The 22855-nt window shown below is 38.8% G+C and overlaps 1 protein-coding gene across 1 annotated transcript; it reads right to left on the bottom strand.

Annotated features, from left to right (window-relative positions):
• Window positions 1-5822: 5822 nt before the first annotated feature.
• minar2 (membrane integral NOTCH2 associated receptor 2) lies at window positions 5823-14565 on the bottom strand (the record flags this gene model as incomplete). The annotated part of the gene is made up of 3 exons (XM_080047022.1): window positions 5823-6023; window positions 13423-13653; window positions 14419-14565. 3 exons carry the CDS (start codon window positions 14563-14565, stop codon window positions 5823-5825), a joined length of 579 nt encoding a protein of 192 aa, XP_079903148.1.
• Between the last annotated feature and the right edge of the window lie 8290 nt (window positions 14566-22855).

Raw genomic sequence — 22855 nt, 5'->3', positions numbered from 1 at the left:
TATAGAGCATGCATTTTACCTGCTAAAGAGGAGACCGAAGGGTGTAACCCCCCAAAACAAACAGCAACTGAATGAGGCTGCGGTAAAGGCCTGGAAAAGCATCACAAAAGAAGAATGCAAAAGTTTTGTTATGTCAGGATTGATGCGGTTATTGCAAGCGAAGGATTTGCAACAAATTATTAAGTCTTATTCACTTTAAGTCTATCTGTTCCAATACCTCACCTAAAAATGTGGTGTTCATTTACAAATAATGCTATCTTCTCAGTTGTGTATCAGATCCAGATGTAAATACCTGGAAAGGAAAGCTGAAATGTTGATCTATTGTCTCATATTCATATTATGGTGTCAAACCCAAATGTTTCCAGTCTACAGCAAAAATAAAGGAATTGGCCTCACTGTTCCGATACTTATGGAGGGGATTGTATAGCTTTCACTTTGCATGGTAGAGTCTTATCTTGTATTTGTGGTTGTAGTGATGAACTGTGTTTACAGACAATGGTTTTCTGAAGTGTTCCATGGCCCATGTAGTGATATCCTTTATAACATCATGTCATTGTTTAATGCAGTGCACCTGAGGTCATGAGCATTACACTTTAATTTTGGACCTTGCCCCTGACGTGCAGAGATTTCTCTAGATTCTCTAAATATTTTAATTATATTATGGATTGTAGATGGTGAAATCCTTCATTTCTTTGCAGGAAAGTTGTTTATAAACTGTTGGACTGTTTTCCTCTGCAGTTCTTCCCTAAGTGGTGAGCCTCACCCCATTATTGCTTGTGGAGGCTGAATCTTTACAGGATGCCCCTTTATATCCATTCATGATAATATCACCTGTTAACATGTTTATGTGAGTAATGTTCCAAACAGGTATTTTTGTTAACATTCTACAGCTTTCCTTACCTTTTAATGCTCCTGTCCCATATTTTTTGAATTTTTTTAAAGTTCAGAATAAGCATATATTTATGAAAAACAATTAGATAGATAGAATAAACATACTGTAACATATATTGCCTTTGTATTGTTTTCAACTTGATTGTATGTGAAAAAGGATTAATAAATGATCACATTCTGTTTTTATACGTTTTACATAACGTCCCAACTTTTCTTTTTTTAGGGGAGAGTGGGGTAAAGTGAGACACTTTTTACATTTTACATAAGCGAGCTAAAATGATTTAGAGCAAAGGACAATAAGAACCAGCTAGAACAGCCTGGGACTCAGAACACAGGACTTACCCCATGTGTCATTTTCCATCTTTTGAGTCTTTGATTAATATCTTTCTGCATTTGTTTAATTGGGATCATTAATTGAATAAAGACATATTACTTAGAATCCATTGTTGTTAAAGGTCACTCTCCTGTCCCCCACATACTGTACATAATATAATATATAATATAATGGATTCATTAAAAGAGGGCAAAGACACTGTCTCACTTTACCCAACAGCATTTGTCTCACTTTACCCCACCGCCACAATTTGAGAAAAAACTACCTCTCTTAGCAATTCAGGCTAATCTTCAGCTAGCATCATCACATGGTTTCATATGTAGTTCATCAACATGTATGATAGAGTTTTTTTTTACCTGAATCAATTTGCTTTGGCACAACAGTTAATTAAGTTGACAGCAAGAAAATTTACTTTTACATGCAAAGAAAATATTTTTGTGAAAAAAACATGCTTACGACACCATGAGGTCCTCTCATTCATGGCCAATGGGCTTGAAAACATAATGCTCTCATGACCAAAAATGCGTTCCGTTGCCTAGATACAGGGGGTGTCTCACATTACCAGATGTTTTACATTACCTCGTTCTCCCCTACATTTACTGTACACAATGTTGACACTATGAAAGGGTAAAACTCAGTTCCAACATATAGCTGCTGATGACACATGATGTCACAGAGTTGTGACACCCTGGGGTGCAGCTCTGTACATCACTGCAGCAAGGTGACAATTAATTAATTAATTAATTAATTTCAATACAGTTTTTATTTTTATTCTTATTTCCACATACAGTCAAAGGGTGGATTACCACACAGGCCTACCGGGCCCAGGCCCAGGCCCAAGGGCTCAGGGGGGGCCTAAGCAGAGATACTGATAGTAACTTTTCATGTCGCAAAGTCAAAGAGCTCAGTCACTCATGTCAATAACGGGGTCCATAAAGGAATAGCCTTAATATAAGGGTACTCATTAAAATGTAACAAGAAAGAAATCATCATGGGCCCCTCAACTAGTAGGGGAGAAATACAAAAGTGCAAAACAACAGCATTCGTTGCTGTAAGGGGCTTCATAAGGGGCCCCCACACATATACACAAGTCAGCTCTACTGTATATGTTGTGGTTCATAAAAAGTAGCTATCCACTCTATCTGTTGAAATGGGCCCCTCCATCATATAACATGGGTCTGCAGACCAGATCTACTGTACTATTTTTGCAGTTCCAGAGTAAGAGTGCTGCCATGTTAAGAAAAATCTGAAAAAGAATGTCCCTTCTGCATCTCAGGATTTGATTACAGTTTTTGCCTAATGCTTACACACTAATAGTGGTTGCTAGGCCCAAAGCCTCTAACTTTGGTCACCATGCCCTAAACACAAGCACCAACCCTACAAACACAATAAGTGCTTTGCACTGTGTTTGAAATTCTCCAACACACTTTTTGCAAAACACTACACACAGTGTTTTACATAAGACACATTGGTCAAAAAGGAAATCACCTGCAATCCTTTGGAAAACATATCTATTTAAAATACAAAACACAACTAAAATTGGAAAAGCACACAGATTCACACACATGAAAAATAAAAAATAAAGCTAATGTAATACCAATCAGTGTGAGCCTTAGCACTACAAATAGACCTCAGGTGAGCTCAGCTCCTTTGTGAGACAGTAAGAGTCAGGGGAAGAGGACAAAAGAGAGCGGCAGGAGGACGATGACAAAGGAGACAACAGACGGAGACAGGGTCACTAGTGGACCATGTTATAGATCATGGCCTAACAATATAGGAGGCTGGTCTGAGATTCCAGCCCAACTACACAGTAGCTCCATAATTAGGACATTTAGACTGGATATCAGGAATATTTTTGCTGTTGCTTCTCAAAGGATGACATTGCATGTGATGTCGATGAGGCGATGTAGCCAGACACAAACGGGAGGCGGTATCCAAAGGATTCATAATCCACTCGCCCCATTCCTTACAACACATCTTTTTTTTACTGTAATTGTTTCAGAGTTCATAGTGACACACTGAATTGCTTGTTGAACTGCGATCCTACCTATTCGTTGTGTTTTTTTCTTTTGTTGGCCAAAACCATGAAATTGCAATATAAACTTGTTTTCTTTTCTAATATAGTGGATCAATCTTTCCAAAAAATTCTGCAAAAGGTTGGATACGGCACGCAAGGCGATATTTCCCCCGTTGCTTGGCAAGGGAGGACATTGCCTGTGACGTGGATGAGGTGATGTGGCCAGATGCCAACAGGAGACAGGATTCATAGCCTAAATGTCTTCCAATCATTCCCTTAGAACACTATGTTTTGTAGAATATTCTAGTTGTACCATTTATTTTTTTACTTTTGCAAAAACCTGAAATGGCTAAATAAAATAAAAAATCTGAAGCGTTTACATTTTGTTTTCATGTGTCTAGATCAACTGTAGTGGATCAATCTTTCACAAAAAAAAATTTAATTTTACTTTGAAAGTTACACACATTTTATAACGGGAGGCCATGCCCCCGGACCACCCTACAAGGTCTGGGGTCCCCCCTCAGTCTCTCAAAATCCTGTGGGAAACACAGACCTCGTCAATATGCTGTTGCCATTAATTGTTAGCCTGGAAATCCAGACCTGCCACTGGCAAATTAAATTTGCTCAACCTGTTGGTCTGGGCATGATCCATTGAAGCTCATTAACTATGTCAGAAAATTCGAAGTTGCCAATCAAATCATTCTATCTGATATGGGCGCACCATGTCCTATGTATGGGGCTCTGGGGAGGACGTAACCGGATGACGACAGTGCTGGGCATGCGCCGTGACGATAAACAACAGAGATGGCTGCGGATACGTTGTTTCAGTTTGAAACGGCTTTGGCCTCGAGTCATCAACACTTAACGATTTGGAAGACGGCACTCAAATCTTTCATTAGCAAGAAAGAAGAATGTTCTGTTTTACCGACAGATCATGGCAAAAGTTTAACTTAACAGTTAACCCGCTGTTCGCTAAACAAACGGGGCTTAATACGTCACCTTGTTTATTGCTCTGATTGGCCGTAGTGCTATCCAATTGCGTACAGCGGTATTTGAAATGCACACGTAGGTGCAATGAGAAGGTCTATTGATCATGGCCAGACCCTACATCGTTCTAGATGTGGGGTCTGGATTTCCAAGCTAATAAATTGTGGGATCTGGGTGGAAAAGTCAGTGTACGTGACTGGATAAGGAGGACTGGGGGGCCTTTCATGAGTCTGGGCCCAGGGGCCCATTATCCCATAATCCGTCTATGCATACTGTATTATATTTCATACATTTAATTTAATTTAATATTGGCATTCTAAGGGCCTGTTCTCACGGTGAAAATGTGAAACGTTTTCCCGTTTTTGGTTTAAAAAAACCCCCCCGTTCAGACACAATTTATCTGACATCTTCACCCGTGCACATGTTTTCAGAGGAAACGGGACGAAATCGATGTAGTAAGCATGCCAGGCCAGCAGTGGGCGGTACAAGGTAGTAGTAAATAGCATTTCCGGTACAATTTGATGCATAAAACCTTACTGAAACCGAAAATTAATGCCACTAACGTTCATAAAGCGGTTGGTGTAAGCTCGGGGTTACAAGTATTGTAAATGACAAGCTTTCTGTCCTCTTATTTCACCGCATTGAACTCGTGAAAACAGAAGACATGCTGATAGTGAAGGGGCTTTGTGAGCGGCTACTTTTCCTGTTAGGCGTACTTCAAAATAAAAGTCAACTCACGTTTGTCCGGTGAAATGCTGTTAATGTTTAGCCAGTGACATGCTTTTACTGTGAAGCCGTGGCCTTAATGCTCCTTTTGTTGAACAGTAACTTAACCGCTGCGCGCTGAACTATGGATAGTGTTTTTTAATGTAGAGAGAGCCGTGTACACAAGTTTATTTTGCTAGAAAAAGCGGCAGAGCACAAATCTTTCCCCAGACAAAGTGGCGGGTGCATGGTATCAATAACTTACTAATAGACTACAGACTAAATTGGCGAGTGTTATAGGCCTATTTAAGCCCTGCACGTTAATTGTCTTAACTTTATAACTCGCGTGTGGGTATTGACAGCAAATGTTATAGACGTGACGTCAGCGTTACCAGGGGAAATGTTTTCGGTGTTTACATGAAACCAAAACCGTTGTGTTTTACAAAAAATCCTCCCTGGGAGTAGATCTCAAAAACTTGCGGTTTCATGCCTGCGTTTGCTGTTTTCATGGACATGATATAGTGCAACCGCAGGAATTTTTCCGCATTTGCACCGTTTCGTGTTGCCGTGAGAACAGGGCCTAAATTTACTTTATATTATGGTTCACCTTATCTCTACTCTTCTATCTTCACTGTGTCCTTGCTCTACTATTGTGTTTATGTGTGTCTCAGGTGTTGCTCTCTTCACTTGTGTTTTTCTCTTCTTCTATATATCACTTTGTTGAGAGGAGCCTGAGACTTAAGAATGTCATTACCAATGACTGCTGCTGTAATTGTTAATGTGCATATGACAAATACACCATCTTGAATCTTAACCATTGGAGGTCAGCTCAAACTGGATTGGAAGAAGTATGTAGGGCCTACAATCTGTACTTTACAATGTCAATCGTCAGTTTTTCTTTTGTAAAAGCACAACAGGCACTATGATCACAATGAGCACGGCACAAAGGGCCAAAGAAATCCAAGAAAGAATTTTACACAGTCTTTTTCTTCTGTGTTCGGCTTCTTTCTTCTTCAATAAAGAGTCAAATCCTGGTGTGTAGAGATCCTCCAGCCAGAAGTCCAGCTCTTTAGCACTCTTCTCTTCCTCCTGAAAATAGATCTATTAATGAAACATTGACATGTACAATAAAGACTCTTGCTAATACCTATTCACATTCATATGGGTTAGTTTGTATTCTGTCTGTTCACTTTATGCATGTCATCTTACAGCCAAAAATGTAAAACAAAATAAAAAACAAACGGTAATCGAGAAATCATTGAACCATGAAAAGATTTACCGAACCCCCAATTATTTTTCATTTTGGCTAAAGAAAAACACTTCTCATATTGCCTTAATGACATACAGAGGTATATCCAGGGCAAGAATTGGTCTAGTTTATTGGCAGGGCCTGAAAAAACGTTTTGCATTTGGTGTCCTCAAAACTAAAACTTTTTTTTTTAAACCCTGAGGAGTAGTCAGTGGAAAATAAGGGAAATATGTGAGTGAATACTACAAGTTTGTTTTGTTCAGCTATAAATTAACAGTGGGTAGAAGTTCTGAATCAAGCAGAGGAAGTATCGGTTAACAATGAAGTAAGTGTTTGTGGACAATATCCTTTTCCAGCCCAACCTTTTGGACATATTCTTCTCAGTATCACATAAAAAAAAAATGGGAAACCGATCCATGATTACAATAAGAACATTTAAGGAACGAGATCAGGAAGAAAAGGAGCAAAACAGCCAGTAAAATACAAATTGGTCATGAATATAGATTCATAACTCATCAGCATAAAAAAATACTTTTTCCGGTATCTGAGCACAATTCTTAAGCTTTCGTATATCTCAGTTTATGTAGATAAATGTGAATGCATGTCAGTTTTCTGAACAGTTGCTTCCAAGGTGACAAAGGCCAATGAACAAACCAAGTACTTCATGGGTAAAAGTCTTCATGAGATTGAGGATTGCAGTAGAGACCAGAGGCCGGTTTCAAGAAGCAGGTTGACAAACTCTTGAGTTCAACCCTGCACTCTGAGTTCACCAACTCAGAGCTGAGCAACTCTGGGTTATCGGTTTCAGAACAGTGGATCAGCGTTAGGTCAATCAACTCTGAGCGTGTTCACTCTGGGTTGAGCGTGTGCGTAAAAGCCATAGTCAATGGATCGCTGATAACATGATTCACCATGGAAACCGGAGAAACAAATGCTTGATCCTCCCACTTCTCCACTTCTCAAAAAAAATAAAAAAATCTCCATGTCAACACTCCTCCAACTAGAGTGAGAAATATTAATGAATGGACAATAAGCTTATTGAATGGAAAATAATTAACAGGGATTTTATCTCATAACTGATCTAATCCACTCGGCAATTCAGAGAAAAACGGGGCAAACATTTTGTGTCAAGAGAATCATTACGCTTCTGTATGAGAAGCAATAGTCTATTTTAAAAAGTTACACATATCAGCTGGCGCGGCACAGCATTGCTGACAGTTTTTTATATTCGCTGTATAATATGTAGTCAAGCTTAAATCATGTGCAGTAAACAGAATGTCTTGCATTAAATGGGGAGTGAAAGACATTAACTACGTCAGACAAATTAGGCAACAATTTTCATTGTAGAGCCTGATGGATTTATAACCAAATCCATGCTCCCCAGCAAGTGATCACAGTTTAAATTAAAACTGCGAGCAGTGATGAACGGGCCCTCGCACTCTCGTGCTGGACGCCGTCCCAGGCGACCGGGCGAGAGCACGCGCCGCGGCCTCCTCCTCTTCGGAGAGCGCGGTGCGGTGACGCCTGCCGCCGGAAGCGGCCGCGACACGCTCGATACGGACGCGGGGACGTCCTTGGGCCTGGGTTCTCACCGGGCGGGGGAAGTCTGGAGCGCGTGGGAGGGCGCGGAGCGAAATGACGGCGACTTCCCGTTTCGCGGCGACGACGCCCGTGAAACCACGAAGGCCACGGAGCCGACGGAACCGCCTTTCCGTGTTATCGTTGTCTCTGGACCTCCCTGAGCTGCTTTGCGGTTGATTTGATCAAGTGTGTAGGACGTGGAGGTGAATAACCAACGTGCGATATTGGAGTTGGGAATTTCTGAACATTCAAATATTTCAAATTAAAAGACTTCCTGTTGATTTTGGGGCGGGGCTTCAAGAGGCTTTTTTGTGGGGCCCGCAAAGATACGTTTGGGGTTTAAATTTGGTGCAGCTAGGTATAACACAACCTGAGTTATGATGGATTAAAGTTTCATGAGGTCGGTATTTTGTGATGTGTACGTCAACTTTGACCCCCTTTAACTCCCTGGTACTAATGTGAATTTGAAATCTTTCCGCAATTTAACATCGGGCAAGCGTCTTGAGTACTTGAGCAGTGGTTTGACGTCCCTGCCGTAAAAACTCTAGGAGCCTTTCGTCGAAATGCGAAATTATGTAATATGGTGATTTTAGGCACTTTATCCAAAATGGCCGACTTCCTGTTGATTTTGGCCCAGGACATAAAATTGGCCCATTACATGTTGTCCTAAAATTTCAGGCTTCTAGCCCAATTTTTGAGCATGCATTTCCTGAAAAACTGTTTGGGGCCCCTGGGGGCCCATTTTTGGAAACCACTGATAAGTTGCAATTTCTTGCAGGTCTGACCTGTCCGCAAAGTTTTTCAACTTTTGCATGACGGGAAAGGGGTGAATAGTGCCAAAATTGACTAAGAGGAAGAAAAATAAAAATCTGACCGATTTCAATAGGGCTTCACACCACTTCGGTGCTCGGGCCCTAATGATTAAATAATTTTTTTTATTCATATTAGGCTATTTAACAAGGCTCGTCTGTGACTTTGGGATCACACAAGTGAACAGTAACGATCGCGTGCAGCCGCAGCGTTACATTTCAGCCTGAAAAATCTGTTTAGCGCCACAGATGTTAGAAAACTCCTGTTAAAGGTGAAGTAAGCGGTTTATTTATGTTAATATAAGTGTTAAATCGCTCTTTATTCATACAGTGATCACTTACATAATGTGCGCGTTTCATAAAGCCGATCTCTCAGTCATCTGCTCTGCATGTAATCGGCAAATAAACTTTTTGTCGGATCCCAAAATTAATATAGAGAACGCTACAAACCGACACCCGTCTCACTCATGGTCTCACTGCCAGTGCACGCCAGAGGATAGATGGGTGAATGTTTATGCACCTACAATGGCGGAGCAGGTAAAAATCCTTCCCAATGTCTGTTTTGATGGTTTTTATCATGTTTTATCACAATTACTTATCTGAGATGGTGCTAGATAACTCGCTGTTTGAAGACCGATGTGCATTAATGTGGTGACGTAGGGACGAGCGAGGGGACTGCTAACTGCAGTAACTGACAGGAAGTTAGCTAAAAGAACCATTCCGCTTACAGCACCTTTAACAAAAAAATTATTCGATAAAAGAACACAAATAGGCTAATTAATCTGAATGTAGAGCATGTTCACGGTGTGTAAGGTGGCCGCATATATGAACGACACAAGGGCTGAGAATACTGATCAGATAAATGATCGATCAAACGTAAAATCATCAGGAAATACAGTTTTTGTCAGTCGCTTTGGTGCTTTTCTCGCATCACTATTAACATTTGCACAAAACAATTAGTGCAAACTGCAAAACCTAGTGGATAACCTGCAAAAGTACGTCACATGCTCAAAATGGATAGTCTATTCCTCAAAAGCAAGTATTCATGTCAATTAAACTGCCAGTGTCATCAAAATGAGAAGTCTTGACACCATCGTTTATGAACAAGATAGTCAAATGGCTTTGTCATGTTTTCATTATGACAGTTTATTCTCTCAGTGTTTTCCAATGCAAGAAAAAGGTCAGCACTCGGTAATACTACCTGAAAATGCTCAAGACAGCACTATACACTACTTGTACAGCCATTTGAAAACTACAGTAGAGTTACACATTGCTGTAGTTAGGGGAGTAAGTGAGTACAAGACACTGAATACGTATGTTTCACATTTTTACTGTATATGCTCTTTGCAATTCTACAGCATTGTGCAAAAGAAAAATACACTTCAGTCACTTATTTAGAACAAACATAAAAAAACACCCTTTTGGTAGAGCTGTGCACTAATGTGATCAATATACAGTTTTTCTCAGTTGCTTTGGTGCTTTTCTCACATCACTATTAACATTTGCACAGCAGTTAATGCATTTCTCAAAACAACTAGTGCAAACTGCAAAACCTAGTGGATAATTTGCAAAAGTACGTCACTTGCTCAAAATGGATAGTCTATTCCTCAAAAGCAAGTATTCATGTCAATGAAACTGCCAGTGTCATCAAAATGAGATGTCTTGACGCCATCGTTTATGAACAAGATAGTCAAATGGCTTTGTCATGTTTTCATTATGACAATGCAATTCTTTCAAAGGTTTTTTTATTAAATTGCAAAGTAGCAAAGCAACTGCAGTACAATGGATTATACATTTTTTCCCCTTTTTTTCCCCCTCGAACATACCCCACCCATATCCCACCCTCACACCCAATCACAAACAATTCTGCATTAAGAAATTAGTACAAAAAATAATACATAATGTTAAAAATAGCAGAAACGAAACAGAAACACACACTTCAAGAAACAAAAACAAACGACCAATATGAAACAAAAAACAAAGAAATAAAATTGAATCAAATAAAAGAGGGGAGGGGGTAGCTACTCTTCAATTATTGTCGTCGGTTTCTTAAAATAGTTTAGGAAGGGGCGCCATATTTTATGAAATTTAGTCTCAGATCCCTGGGTAGTGCAACGAATTTTCTCCAGATTCATACATGACATAATGTCTCTAATCCAATGTGAGTGGGAAGGAGGAGCAGGATCTTTCCATTTAAGTAAGATAGCCCTACGAGCAAGTAAAGAGGTGAAGGCCAGTACCTTTAGCTTCACTTTAGGCAAGCCTGAATTGGGAGCAATGCCAAAAATGGCAGTGAAAGGGTTCGGCTCAATTTGATGCTGAAGTACTTAAGAAATTGTTTGAAAAACTGATGTCCAGAACTCAGTCAAGGTGGGACACAACCAGTACATGTGAAAGAGTGATGCCGGTGCGCTCTTACAGCTATCACAGGTCGGGTCTACATCGGGGAACATACGAGCTAATTTAGTTTTAGATATGTGGATACGATGTACTACTTTAAATTGCACAAGAGCATGTCGGGCGCACATGGAGGTAGAGTGTATCCGATCCAGGACTGAATCCCACATGACAATGCAATTCTACAGCATTGTGCAAAAGAAAAATACACTTCAGTCACTTATTTAGAACAAACTGAAACTACCATAACAACACATATTGTAACAGTAAGAATCCTGAAAGCTAGCCACACATTCCAGAACTAATGTCGGACTAGTAAAATAATGATGGGGTTTGGTCAATTAAGCAAAGCAAATTTTCTAAACACTTGAAAGTAACTCTGAACAAAATCAAATAGAATATATTATAATTCAAAAGGTTTTAATAAGATTCAAATGAAAGATAGAACCAGTTAGATTAGAACACAGTCTGGGGGTCAGAACACTGGACCCTTAGAGCCAGCTAGTGTCTGGGGGTCAAAGCATAGGAAAATCAGAACCAGCGAGAACAGCCTGGGATTCAGAACACAGGAGAAGACCCAACTGGATTATAACATCAGCCTGTCATACTCTACAACTAGGCCTACTCTACATTCCAGCCCTGAAGGTTACAGGGAAAGATGAGAAGGTGCTCTTTCCGTGTGGTTGCCCCAGGTCCTCTTCCTGGTGTATTTCCTTGGCTTTTCTACAATGTGTATGACATTAAAATAAAACACATGTCATGTAATATTACATTCAAATATGTTTAAGACTAAACTTAACTTGTGCCTCATGCAGCATTTGGCTCACTTTCCCCCACCACCACAATTTGAGAAAAAACTACCTCTCTTTGCATTTCAGGCTAATCTTCAGTTATCAGCATCACATGGTTTCGTATGTTGGTAGTTCATCAACACGTATGATAGAAGTTTTTCTACGTTAATACATTTGCTTTGTCACAACAGTTGATTAAGTTGACAGCAAGAAAATGTACTTTTACATGCAAAATACCTATTTTGATGAAAAAAACATGCTTACCACAGCACCATGAGGTCCTCTCTTTCAGAGCCATGGGGAAATGAGAGGGGCTTGAAAACATATTATATATCTCACATGACCACAAATGTTTTCCGTTGCCTAGATACAGGGGGTGGCTCACATTACCCGATGCCTCAGATTCCCCCGTTCTCCCCTACAATTTGCCGACAGAATTTGATAACTAGTTCAACAATTTTGTATGTAATGACTCAAGCAATGAAATGAAGACTATTAGTTTTATTGGGAACGACTATTCAGCATCCATAAGTATAGTTCATTTTGACTGACATGACATAAGCAAATTACAATGTTATAAAACAGCAGATAATTGTATGAAAGCAACTGATACATGTCCAAATGCATTTGCAATTTGTTCAGAGGAAGGAGAAATTGCTACTATGATGTGCTCAAATGACTAAATGTTGCGGAGGTTGAACTAATAGTTATGAGAATTTTCATTCTGATCTGAGAAAAGCACCAAAGCAACTGAGAAAAACTGTAATAAAAACATCCCGATGGAGATTTCTATGGAGTGATTTTGCTTCAAACTGTATAGGGTCGCGTTGTGGCAGTGACACTCTTTCTTCAGTCGGAGCTGCAGCGTAAAGAGTAGGTCAAATCACCTATCCAGCAAGTCAGACCCACGGCATATGTTGCTGCAGTAACTGACTCTGAGTTGCGCTGAACCTGCTTCCTCAAACGGAAAACCCAGAGTTTCCACTAACTCAGAGCGAACATACTCTGAGTTGCCTGAAACAGGCCCCAGTAGTCCAGACAAGGCTGGATTATTTTGTTATGTCCAACGCCGGAAACACACTGTACACTAAAGCGCCTCGAAGCGAAGTGCAAGAAGCACTCTGAAAATCATTTGGTTGTCCACTGGGTGCGTATTTCCCCGCGCCAGTCTGCTCCCAAAGCACATGTGTTATTGACAACCTCATAAATTTACACTGGTGTATGTATTTTTAACTACTGTGCAAGTGTACATTTTTTTTAATGTGGTTTCTGTCCGATTCGCTCGGTGCTGCGTGTTAGAGGCTTCACATGGAAACTTTGCTTTACTTTTATTAGCTCCCATCTAACCAACCTCTACACTATTAGCTAGAGTAATCAATAAATGTGGAATATATTTTGATCCTAATGCTAAATGACAGTGTATCCCTTCACTGGTCACACTTAATAACAACAATAAGGGTACATTAATGAACTGTTCATTAATGCTTAGTTTATTCTATTAAGCTTAGTTACTGAATGAACCCTTATTGTAAAGTGTTACCCCTTCATCTATCCACCTTTCCATTTCTAACTTTGTGTCTATTGCTGTTTGCACCAATCCATCCTCCAAACAAGCATACATCCACTCTGATCCACAGCCTCTCTTCCACTTGAGACATTACCTTTAAATAAGCTGCCAGGTTGCTGTGGATGCTCTGTGTGTCGTACTCCTTGACGGTCCAGGAAGGCTTGGTCTTCTTGTTGTCCACTGGGTGCACTATGGCTGGTATGTCCATGTACAGAGGGTTCCTCTTCATGTTAGACTTGAGGGTGAGCGGGGTGATGTGCTTCTCCAGGAATCTGTCCACAAACAGAACCTCTGGGGACGGAGGAGACTGTATCCTTCGCTCCGTCTAGATAGATAGATAGATAGATAGATAGATAGATAGATAGATAGATAGATAGATAGATAGATAGATAGATAGATAGATAGATAGATAGATAGATAGATAGACACCCGCCTACCCCATTAAGTTGAACTGTACAAAAACTGACCCTAGGTCGTTCTCTGCATGTCATTACCCTCTCTGCCCAATTTCATATATGTCTCTGCACTAAAGTAATACAAATCTTTAAAAGAAAAATACTGAAATAAAAAACAATTTTATATCAATTTAATCTAAAGATGTTTTGATGTCAAGAAGCGAGAGATTTGAATTCCCAGCACAGCACAATCTAGCAGCACTTCTCTTAAGACAGAGAGGAGGAACTGGAGACTTGTGTGCTAGGTTTCTTTGATTAGCACAAGATTCCTGGCAGTGTCGAGGCTTCCACACTCTTATTTCAGCACTGCAGCTCAGAATGACCATATTACCATATTATCAATGCTGTCTATTATCAGAAAACCAAACATCCACATACAATGAAATTAGTGGCCTAGTATAGGTCGCTCATCTGGGATAGCTTAGCTCCAGCACCGGTAGCTAATGGAAGCAATAGTGTGCATCTTCTTACAGCAAACAGATAAACTAAACTTATCAATAAACATTCCTGTGTGCATGTTGTGACTCATTATTTTTGGCACGTTGTGTCATTTTAGAACCAAATTCATTACAGTACAAGCACACACACAAAGTGATGAAGACTTGGTAAGAGTGGCTGTTTGAAATGTTCCATACCTTGGAGTAGACGTTGTTGTGCCAGTGTCTGTGGCTGGACAGGGCTGCTCCCACCTGGAACATGCCATGTGTGGCCGGCAGCATGCCCACGTCCAGCACCAGGAACTTGTCTGGGTGGTTGTTGTTTGGCAGAACAGAGATGTCCATCCTGCTGCTTCATACACACTGACTGACTGACTGACTGACTGCTAACCTGCTGTCTGCCAGGCCAGCTACATGCACACACAGGCTCAGTACAACACACAGCAAGCTCTGCAATAATTCATGAAGAACAGGATATTTATGATGCCGTATCGCTGGCAGGTGTGTGTGTGTAACAAGACCTCACCATTACCTTATCACCAGTGAGAGAGAGAGAGAGAGAGAGAGGGGAGGGTGGTAGCCCAGCACCTTAAGCTGCATCCAAAGTTATTATTGGATTTAATCGAATGAAACATACTAGACATACTGTATATGAAGAGCCTATAGAATATGGTGCTTTGATATAGATGATGTTTTTTCTTTCCTTCAATGATGGCTATTTTAACAGAGATGAGAACAGTATAATTAATACACTTATTTAATGTTTAAATTTGATTTTTTTTTGGAAGAAGAACAGTTAAATAATAGAAATTTGCATTTTGCTGACGTGCAGTGTAGGGGAAAACAATTTTGACATTACAATTACTTTTTTCTAACAGTCTAGAGAAGCGTCAGTGACCCTTGATCATGATTTAAACACAATTGGCTTTTTATTTATTGAAGAGGTGTTAGAAAGTTCCACACCTTTAGTGTTAGTGGGTCAAATTTGACCCGTGATTTAACAAATACTCCAGAAGCAATGATTTTTATCCAATTTTGTTTTTCACTTCATACTATTTTAATAAATGTAATGTATTTGAAATAATGTTGAGCTTTGGACACAAAAAGCATTGTTAAGGTGTCACTCTGGGCTATGGGTCATTTGACAGCATTTGTAAAAACAATTATTAAATGAATAAATAAATGTTTATAGAAATATATTGAGAATACTGTATATCAGGAAACCAACCCATAATATTGTATCCCAAATAATCACAACATGAAGCCTTAAATAGTATGGTTAAAACACGCAACTACAACAGAAACATGGGGCTATAATGTTAATGCAGGAGTACTGGTAATCAAATTGTATATAGATGATAGTAAACTGCCTGGCCCCAAAATAAGTCACACACTAGCTTTGATTAAAGCACATATTCGCCGTAACACCTTTTGATAAGCTTTATTTGGCACATAAGGTTACTTAGAACCTAGACCTGACCAACTGAAGCAACCCCAGATCATACTGTACACTGCCACACAGGCTTGTACAGAATGCATGATGGGAGCATCACTTCATCCACCTCTCTTCTTACCCTGATGCACCCATCACTCTGGAACAGGGTCAATCTGGTCTCATCAGACCACACAACCTTTTTCCATTTCTCCAGAGTCCAGTCTTTATGCACTTTTGTCAGGGTCTTCTGCATTGAATATTTTCCTGATCATACTCACATCAGAGGTGGACTTACTGCATTGAATATTTTCCTGATCATACTCACATGGGACTTACCATTAGGCAAAGGTATGGAATTGCCTTGGGAGCAAAGCTACTCATGAACTTGAACTCATTAAACAAGTCATGAACATCTATGGTGATATACAGTATATACTGTATATGTATAGAGTGTATATACAGTATATATATATTTGGAAATTTTTTGGTTTGGCTGGCCTAGTTCTCACATCAGACTCTGTGGCGCAACGGTAGCGTGTCTGACTCCAGATCAGAAGGTAGCGTGTTCATATCACGTCATGGTCAAAGGAATGGGGCGGTTCTATTTGGTACACATATGCTGAAGTTGCATGATGTCACCAAATTTACAGTCCAAACTATAAGTTACAATTATAAATACTTACCCTGCGTTCCGAATCGCATACTTTCTAATATAAAGTATGTAGAAAAAAGATTTAGGATGTCCCGATTCTTGTGGCCAGATTTAGGATGGTTAGAAGTACCCGGATGTCCTACTTCATCCGTCCAAGATTGTTAGGTTGCGTTCCGAATCACACATCCGACGATAAAAAGAATCTAGTTAGGATGCAGTAGGCATACTATTGGGACATACTTTTACTCTCTTATTTCATCAAAAAAAACGTACTTTGTAAATATTACTGTGATGTCACAGTAAAAGACATCACAGTAATATTTACAAAGTAAGTTTTTTTTAACCCTATATTTCTCTTTCTGTGATGTCACGAGAAAGAGAAATATAGGGTTAAAAAAACACTATTTCTGCCTTTTCTCAGGCTAGGATGAACCGATTTCAATTTTCTTCGCACATTTATACTACATAGGATCTCAGAATTCAATACACCTTCATATTCAAACCGGTGAAGTAGGCCTTTAAATAAATACTGAGGCCGAGATCCCGAATTTTACACCTTTCTCCATGGTTATTTTTTCCTTGATAAATAACGCTAAAAGAACACGTATCTTTTTATTTCTAACAGTTTGGCAGTCCATTTGTTGACTGGTCAAGTTCTCACATTAGACTCTGTGGCGCAACGGTAGCGCGTCTGACTCCAGATCAGAAGGTTGCGTGTTCAAATCACGTCAGGGTCAATGAACCAATTATCCCATAGCGGTTCTTTTTCTGTATTTACCTGGTTCACTGTGCTGAAATTACATGATGTCACTAAATTTACAGTCCAAACTAAAAATCACAGTTAAATCTCGAATAATAAATACTAAATCTCGAAACTTGAATTTACTTCGTCAGTTATAAAATGACATGTATGGTGATAAACAGTATATACTGTATATGTATACAGTGTACTATATACAGTATAAATGAGTCATGCTATAATTAGGGGTACATTTCATATCAACCAAAAAGTGAAGAAATCAATGTGCCATTTTGATAAATAATCTAGTTGTTTCCATAATATACCTATTTAATGTGTTTAATACATTAATTGCCAAGCTTAATCTGTAATGAATTTTTAAATATTTAATAGAAAGTAACCATTTGATTTGTTACTTTGCCAACTGTGTTACGGACAAACGTGTCATAAAATCCATTGATAATCAACTACACATTTGATAAAACAAATCAAATCAAATCAGTTTTATTTGTATAGCCCAAAATCACAAATACATTTGTCTCAGTGGGCTTTACATTTCATACAATATGATACAATATGATACAATATGACACCCTGCCCTTACACCCTTAGCTCGGCTGAGAAAAAACTCCCAGTAAAAACCCTTTACCGGGATTAAAAAAAAAATTAAGAAATCTCAGGGAGAGTCGACAGAGTAAGGGATCCCTCTCCCAGGACGGACATACTGCAATAGATGTCATAAGTAGAGAAAATCACGAAGGAATTTGATCATTGACCAGGTGATTACATGGTAATACTAAGTAAAGTGTGAATAGTGTGGATGCAGGAAGACTTCAGATACTGCCAGAGGATCCACACCGTCTCGTCTCCACCAGGGAAAACTAAGGTTTCCATCGCCGGGATTACATCCCACGTCTCCAGGTGGCGTCCTTAACCACTGCAACATCTTCCACGTTGATGGTCCATTCTCAGATGTTACCGGAGGGGGGACCAGATCCACACCGTCTCGTCACGACCAGGGAAAATATCCTGATGGACGGTGAATGAAAGAAAACATTTGTATGAAAGTTTTTGAGTCTATTCACCAGGGGGTTTGAGGTTGTCTGTCTAACTGATTTGAAAATATGATTATTGAGCTAGATAATGAAGATTCTGTGGGAGGCTTCTATCAAATATGACAATTATTTCAACATTTATGCATATTTATCCGAAATTAAAGGAGCTGTAAGTGGAATGGTTCTTTTAGCTAACTTCCTGTCAGTTACTGCAGTTAGGAGTCCCCTCGCTCGTCCCTACGTCACCACATTAATGCACTGCGGTCTTCGAGCAGCAAGTTATTTAGCATCATCTCAGATCCATAAATGTGATAAAACATGATAAAAACCATCAAAACAGACATTGGGAAGGATTTTTACCTGCTCCGCCATTGTAGGCGCATAAACATTCACCCATGTGTCGCTCTGGCGTGCACCGGCAGTGAGATCATGAGTGAGACGGGTGTGGACGGGTGTTGGTTTGTAGCGTTCTCTCTTGTGATTGGATAAAATTTCGGGATACTACATAAAGTTTAATTGCTTATTACATGCAGAGCAGCTGACTAAGAGATTGGCTTTATGAAACGTGCACATCGTGTAAGTGATTACTGTATGAATAAAGAGCGATTTAACACTTATATTAATATAAATAAACTTCTTACTTCACCTTTAAGAGGTATACAACATCCTTATGTAAGAGAACCCTCTCTAAAATTATCCCCCATCAATTTATTTGACAGCCCAGCCAACACTTACCAGATTTATGACATAAAAACCACATGTAACACAGTTGACCAACCAAGTAACACAGTTGACTGCAGTAACACGGTTGACAGGATAAGAGAATCTTTTATATATATTTTATCTTTTGGATAAAAACTTTTTATTTTGATGACAAATTTAATTATCATGAAATTAAGCTGATGAGTTCAAGTTCATTGAAATATACATAAATAAATGAACATAAAAGAAAAACACTGTAACATTAAAACATTGAAGTATTTTTAGCTTAAACAAAGCAGACGTGAACATTTTGCTTACTTCTGTACTTATGTCAATATTAACACACATGGAACAATAGAAATAAACTCATTGTAACAATTTAAACATACAGTTAAAATTAAGTTATTCTCAACAAAAACGTTGCTTTCCAACTCACCCTGGTATTTAATGTAATCCTTGTGTTTATTCTAATTATTCTTATTTACAAAACTTTGCTTTTAAACTCATCTTGCATACAATGCATTGTATCTTTGTTTTTCTTTTCTCTTCTGTTTTATTTGATTCACATGTATTAGATCTTGCCCATTTGATCTTTGTTTATTTTACAAAAAAAAACTTTCCAACTAATCCTGGTCATATTTCATGTAATCCTTGTGTTTATTTAATTATTCTTATTTAGAAAACTTCCTTTTCAACTCATCTTTCATACATTTCATCTTTGTGTTTCTTTTCTTTCGTGTTTCATTTGATTCATTCTTCTGAGATCTTGCCCCATGTTTCCTTGTCGATCTCGACATGACGTGAGGTGACAGCAGTTGGAGGAGTGATGATTGTAATGATGTCCGAATGCAAATTCCACAAGGCATCTTCTCTTGGTGGCTAGAAGAAGTGGTTTACGCCTACCCTGTGCATACATTTCTCCTCCACATGTGTTTCAGAAATCTCTTGGATTATTCCAGGATAGATCTCATGGTAGTAATTTAGGCAACACCACTTGCCAATTTTATCAGTGTCTTGCCAAGCAAACTCTGGCTGTTTCTGGGTGTTTGTATGCTCCTGTGTGGGTGTTGTTGCCTCAAAGGCAAATGTTTTGGTGGGATGACATAGACAACCCAGGGTCTGTATTGCTGAGCAAATGCAGCTCACATCTCGATAGGTAATTTTTCTCTCTCTGTTACCACTTGGTGAATTTGTATAGTTGAAGGCAGGCCTGCCCACACAAATGGCTGGGCCCCTGAAAACCTCCAGTCAATGGGCCCCCCTTACCCATTACTCCTATCAACAATGAGTGTGAATGCGCTCATCCCTCAATAAACACATACATGTATTTGTAGATAGACTAACTATCTTATTAACCAGGGACTTGCAGGGACAGTTGGGACAGCAAGGGCTCATTATTATTTTAAAATAGTAGCACATTTCTGACTTAGCCCAGCATACCTACCAATTTATTTTGATTCCCTTACACTCACACAATTGTTTAACAGATCAACAAATCTCTACAAAATAATCAGTTCACACAGAGATATTGTTCTTCTTTAGTATTCACTAAAGCAAACAGTTTTTTCACAATTTGCACGTTTTCTATGCTACTAGTTTCTGGTAAGATACATTTACACTAATTGACTGCACCAAATATTGCACTTTTTTGTATTTCTGCACATGACATTAAATAATTTTAAATCTTTTGGTGTTATTGTTGAAATAAATAACACTTAAAAAACAACATCAATAACAAATTCTTCACACACAAATGAAAAAAGGCGATTCTCTACATGAATAACCAAACCAACCTACCCTCAAAACTATAAAGTTGGCCTATGTTTAGTTGCAACATTTAGGCTTAGTTCATTCTGCTCTCATCACTGCAAAAGCACTGAAATCATTACAAAAAAAGTTCTTAATCTTTGAACTCAAATCTGTTCCTTCAATTATTTCCAACTTCTTTGTGCCTTGTGTCTTTCCTTGCATTAAGAAGTTTTTTAGGTCTATTCTTATTTTTTATTTTTAGAAACAATACAGAAAGCAGGACCTTGGTGGTTACGGCAATAATTAAAACAGGATGATGCTGCTCGTCAGCTTCATTGTGGTAGATCCGGCAGGTTGGTCAATTGGCCAGGTTTGTGAAAAACTGGTCAGACCTGGTCGTGTGAACCTGAAGACTTATGTCAAAGCATTTAGAAGTTATTGTCCCCAAAGGGAAATTCTTTTTCACAAAAATGTACGTTATGGGGAGAGATAATTTAAACCTGTTTGTAGACTCAGGAAAATTACTGAGTAACTAGCCTGTCCTCTTTATAAGAATGTAGAAGAACTACAAAAGGTACCCAACCTGTTTTTTCATGGGGTCCAAATACTTTCACAGCCACACCCAGACACAAGTAGCAGTAAATATGTTTTCCGTGAGCAGGAACTAGGGCTGCAACTAACGATTATTTTAATAATCGATTAATCGGTCGATGATTTTTTCGATTAATTGATGAATCAGATAAAAAAAAAACATTTGTAAATGCCGCATCTTTATTCAAAACTGAACATTACTTCAAATTCACAGTGCAGACTGAAGTGTCAAAACACCAGGTTATTGCTCCAACGTCCCAGAACTATTAAAAGTAATATTAAATGATAAATTAGAAATAAACTTAACTGGGATAACACAAAAAAACATACAGTGTATGATAAACATTTATACAGTATATAAGGGATGACCATGGTAAACCAGTCAACCGATAAGATTTTTAACCGGTAAATACTAAAAATTAAATCATGTTAATTTCTCTCAGATGACAGGAGATGGTTAATATTTTTTATTGATATTGATACCATTTTCGAGACTCCTTAACGATCCAGGGGCCGTATTCACAAAACATTTTAAGGCTAAGAGTAGGTCCTAACGTGCTGATTTAGGAGTAACTCTCAAAAATAAGGGGCGTTTCACTCCTAATTTTAGGACTCCTAACTTTTTAAAATAAGTGTAATTCACAAAGCATTTTAGCGCTAAAACTAGCTCCTAAATCTATGAAAAGCTAGGAGTCCTCGAGAGGACTCCTAAGTCACTAAGAGTAAATCACAGACAACCATTTGATGGTGTTTTGGAGAGATTTAATGCTAGTGAGCTTTATAAAAGGTACCTTTAATAGCTGTAAGGGTTTAATGATCTTAGTAAAGCTATATTTAGAAAGTATAGACACATTTATATATATATTATATTTATATAAAAAATTATTTATGAAGTTCCTTTTCCTGCAGTTGCTTTGGGTTTACGATACACTGAAAGTTACTGTTGGTGTCACGTTTGGGTTTAATTTCCTACTAGAGTAGGCCTATGTGTGGCGCTTCGCACCATCTCCTCCGTTCCACAGGTCCGCTGTCTGTATAGTTGCGCGTCTCGCCTTTTTCCTTCCGAATGCACTTTACGATTTCGCCGGCTGTTGTTTCTAAATAGTGAATTTCCTGGTTTGTCGCTGTCTGACTATTGCTGCATAGTCGCCGTTGAGAGAAATACAGTGAGAGTGCATGGCGTGCAGCTGTTCAATGAGAATATTTTTTCCGATTCAAATCATTGTAAAATGTAAAATGAATAGACCTATGTGGCGCTATTTTAGGCTAATTGTGAACGAATGTGTGGGAAACCCTGCAGTATCTTGGTTTCATGTTAAATCAGTGTCACTTGTCATTAATTGTATGTAAAAACTCTTTACTTTAATACAGCGACACGATATGGATATCTCCCACAGTGTTTCTATCATAAATTCACTCTTAGCTCTCATTCCCTCTCAGCCAATCACTGTGGGCATTGAAGGTATGAACATGACGTCATCCATAGCAACAGGGTCAACCACACCCTCTAGTCTTAGCTTAGGAGTCCCTCCCATTCCTTAGTAAAAGTTTGTCTTATCAGCTTTGTGAATAGGTTTTAAGAAATTACTCCTAACTAAGAACTTTTAGTGCTCCCTAGGAGTACTCTTAGTGCTAAGATAAAATGTTTTGTGAATACGGCCCCTGGTCTTTATTGATATCACTATTGATACTTTTCTAGTATTTTGTTGAAA

Source organism: Ammodytes marinus (genome assembly GCF_949987685.1).
Source record: "Ammodytes marinus genome assembly, chromosome: 18".
NCBI classification, from domain to species: Eukaryota; Metazoa; Chordata; class Actinopteri; order Uranoscopiformes; family Ammodytidae; genus Ammodytes; species Ammodytes marinus.
Note: the sequence above shows the minus strand (reverse complement) of the source record. Positions and strands in the feature narration are given on the sequence as shown.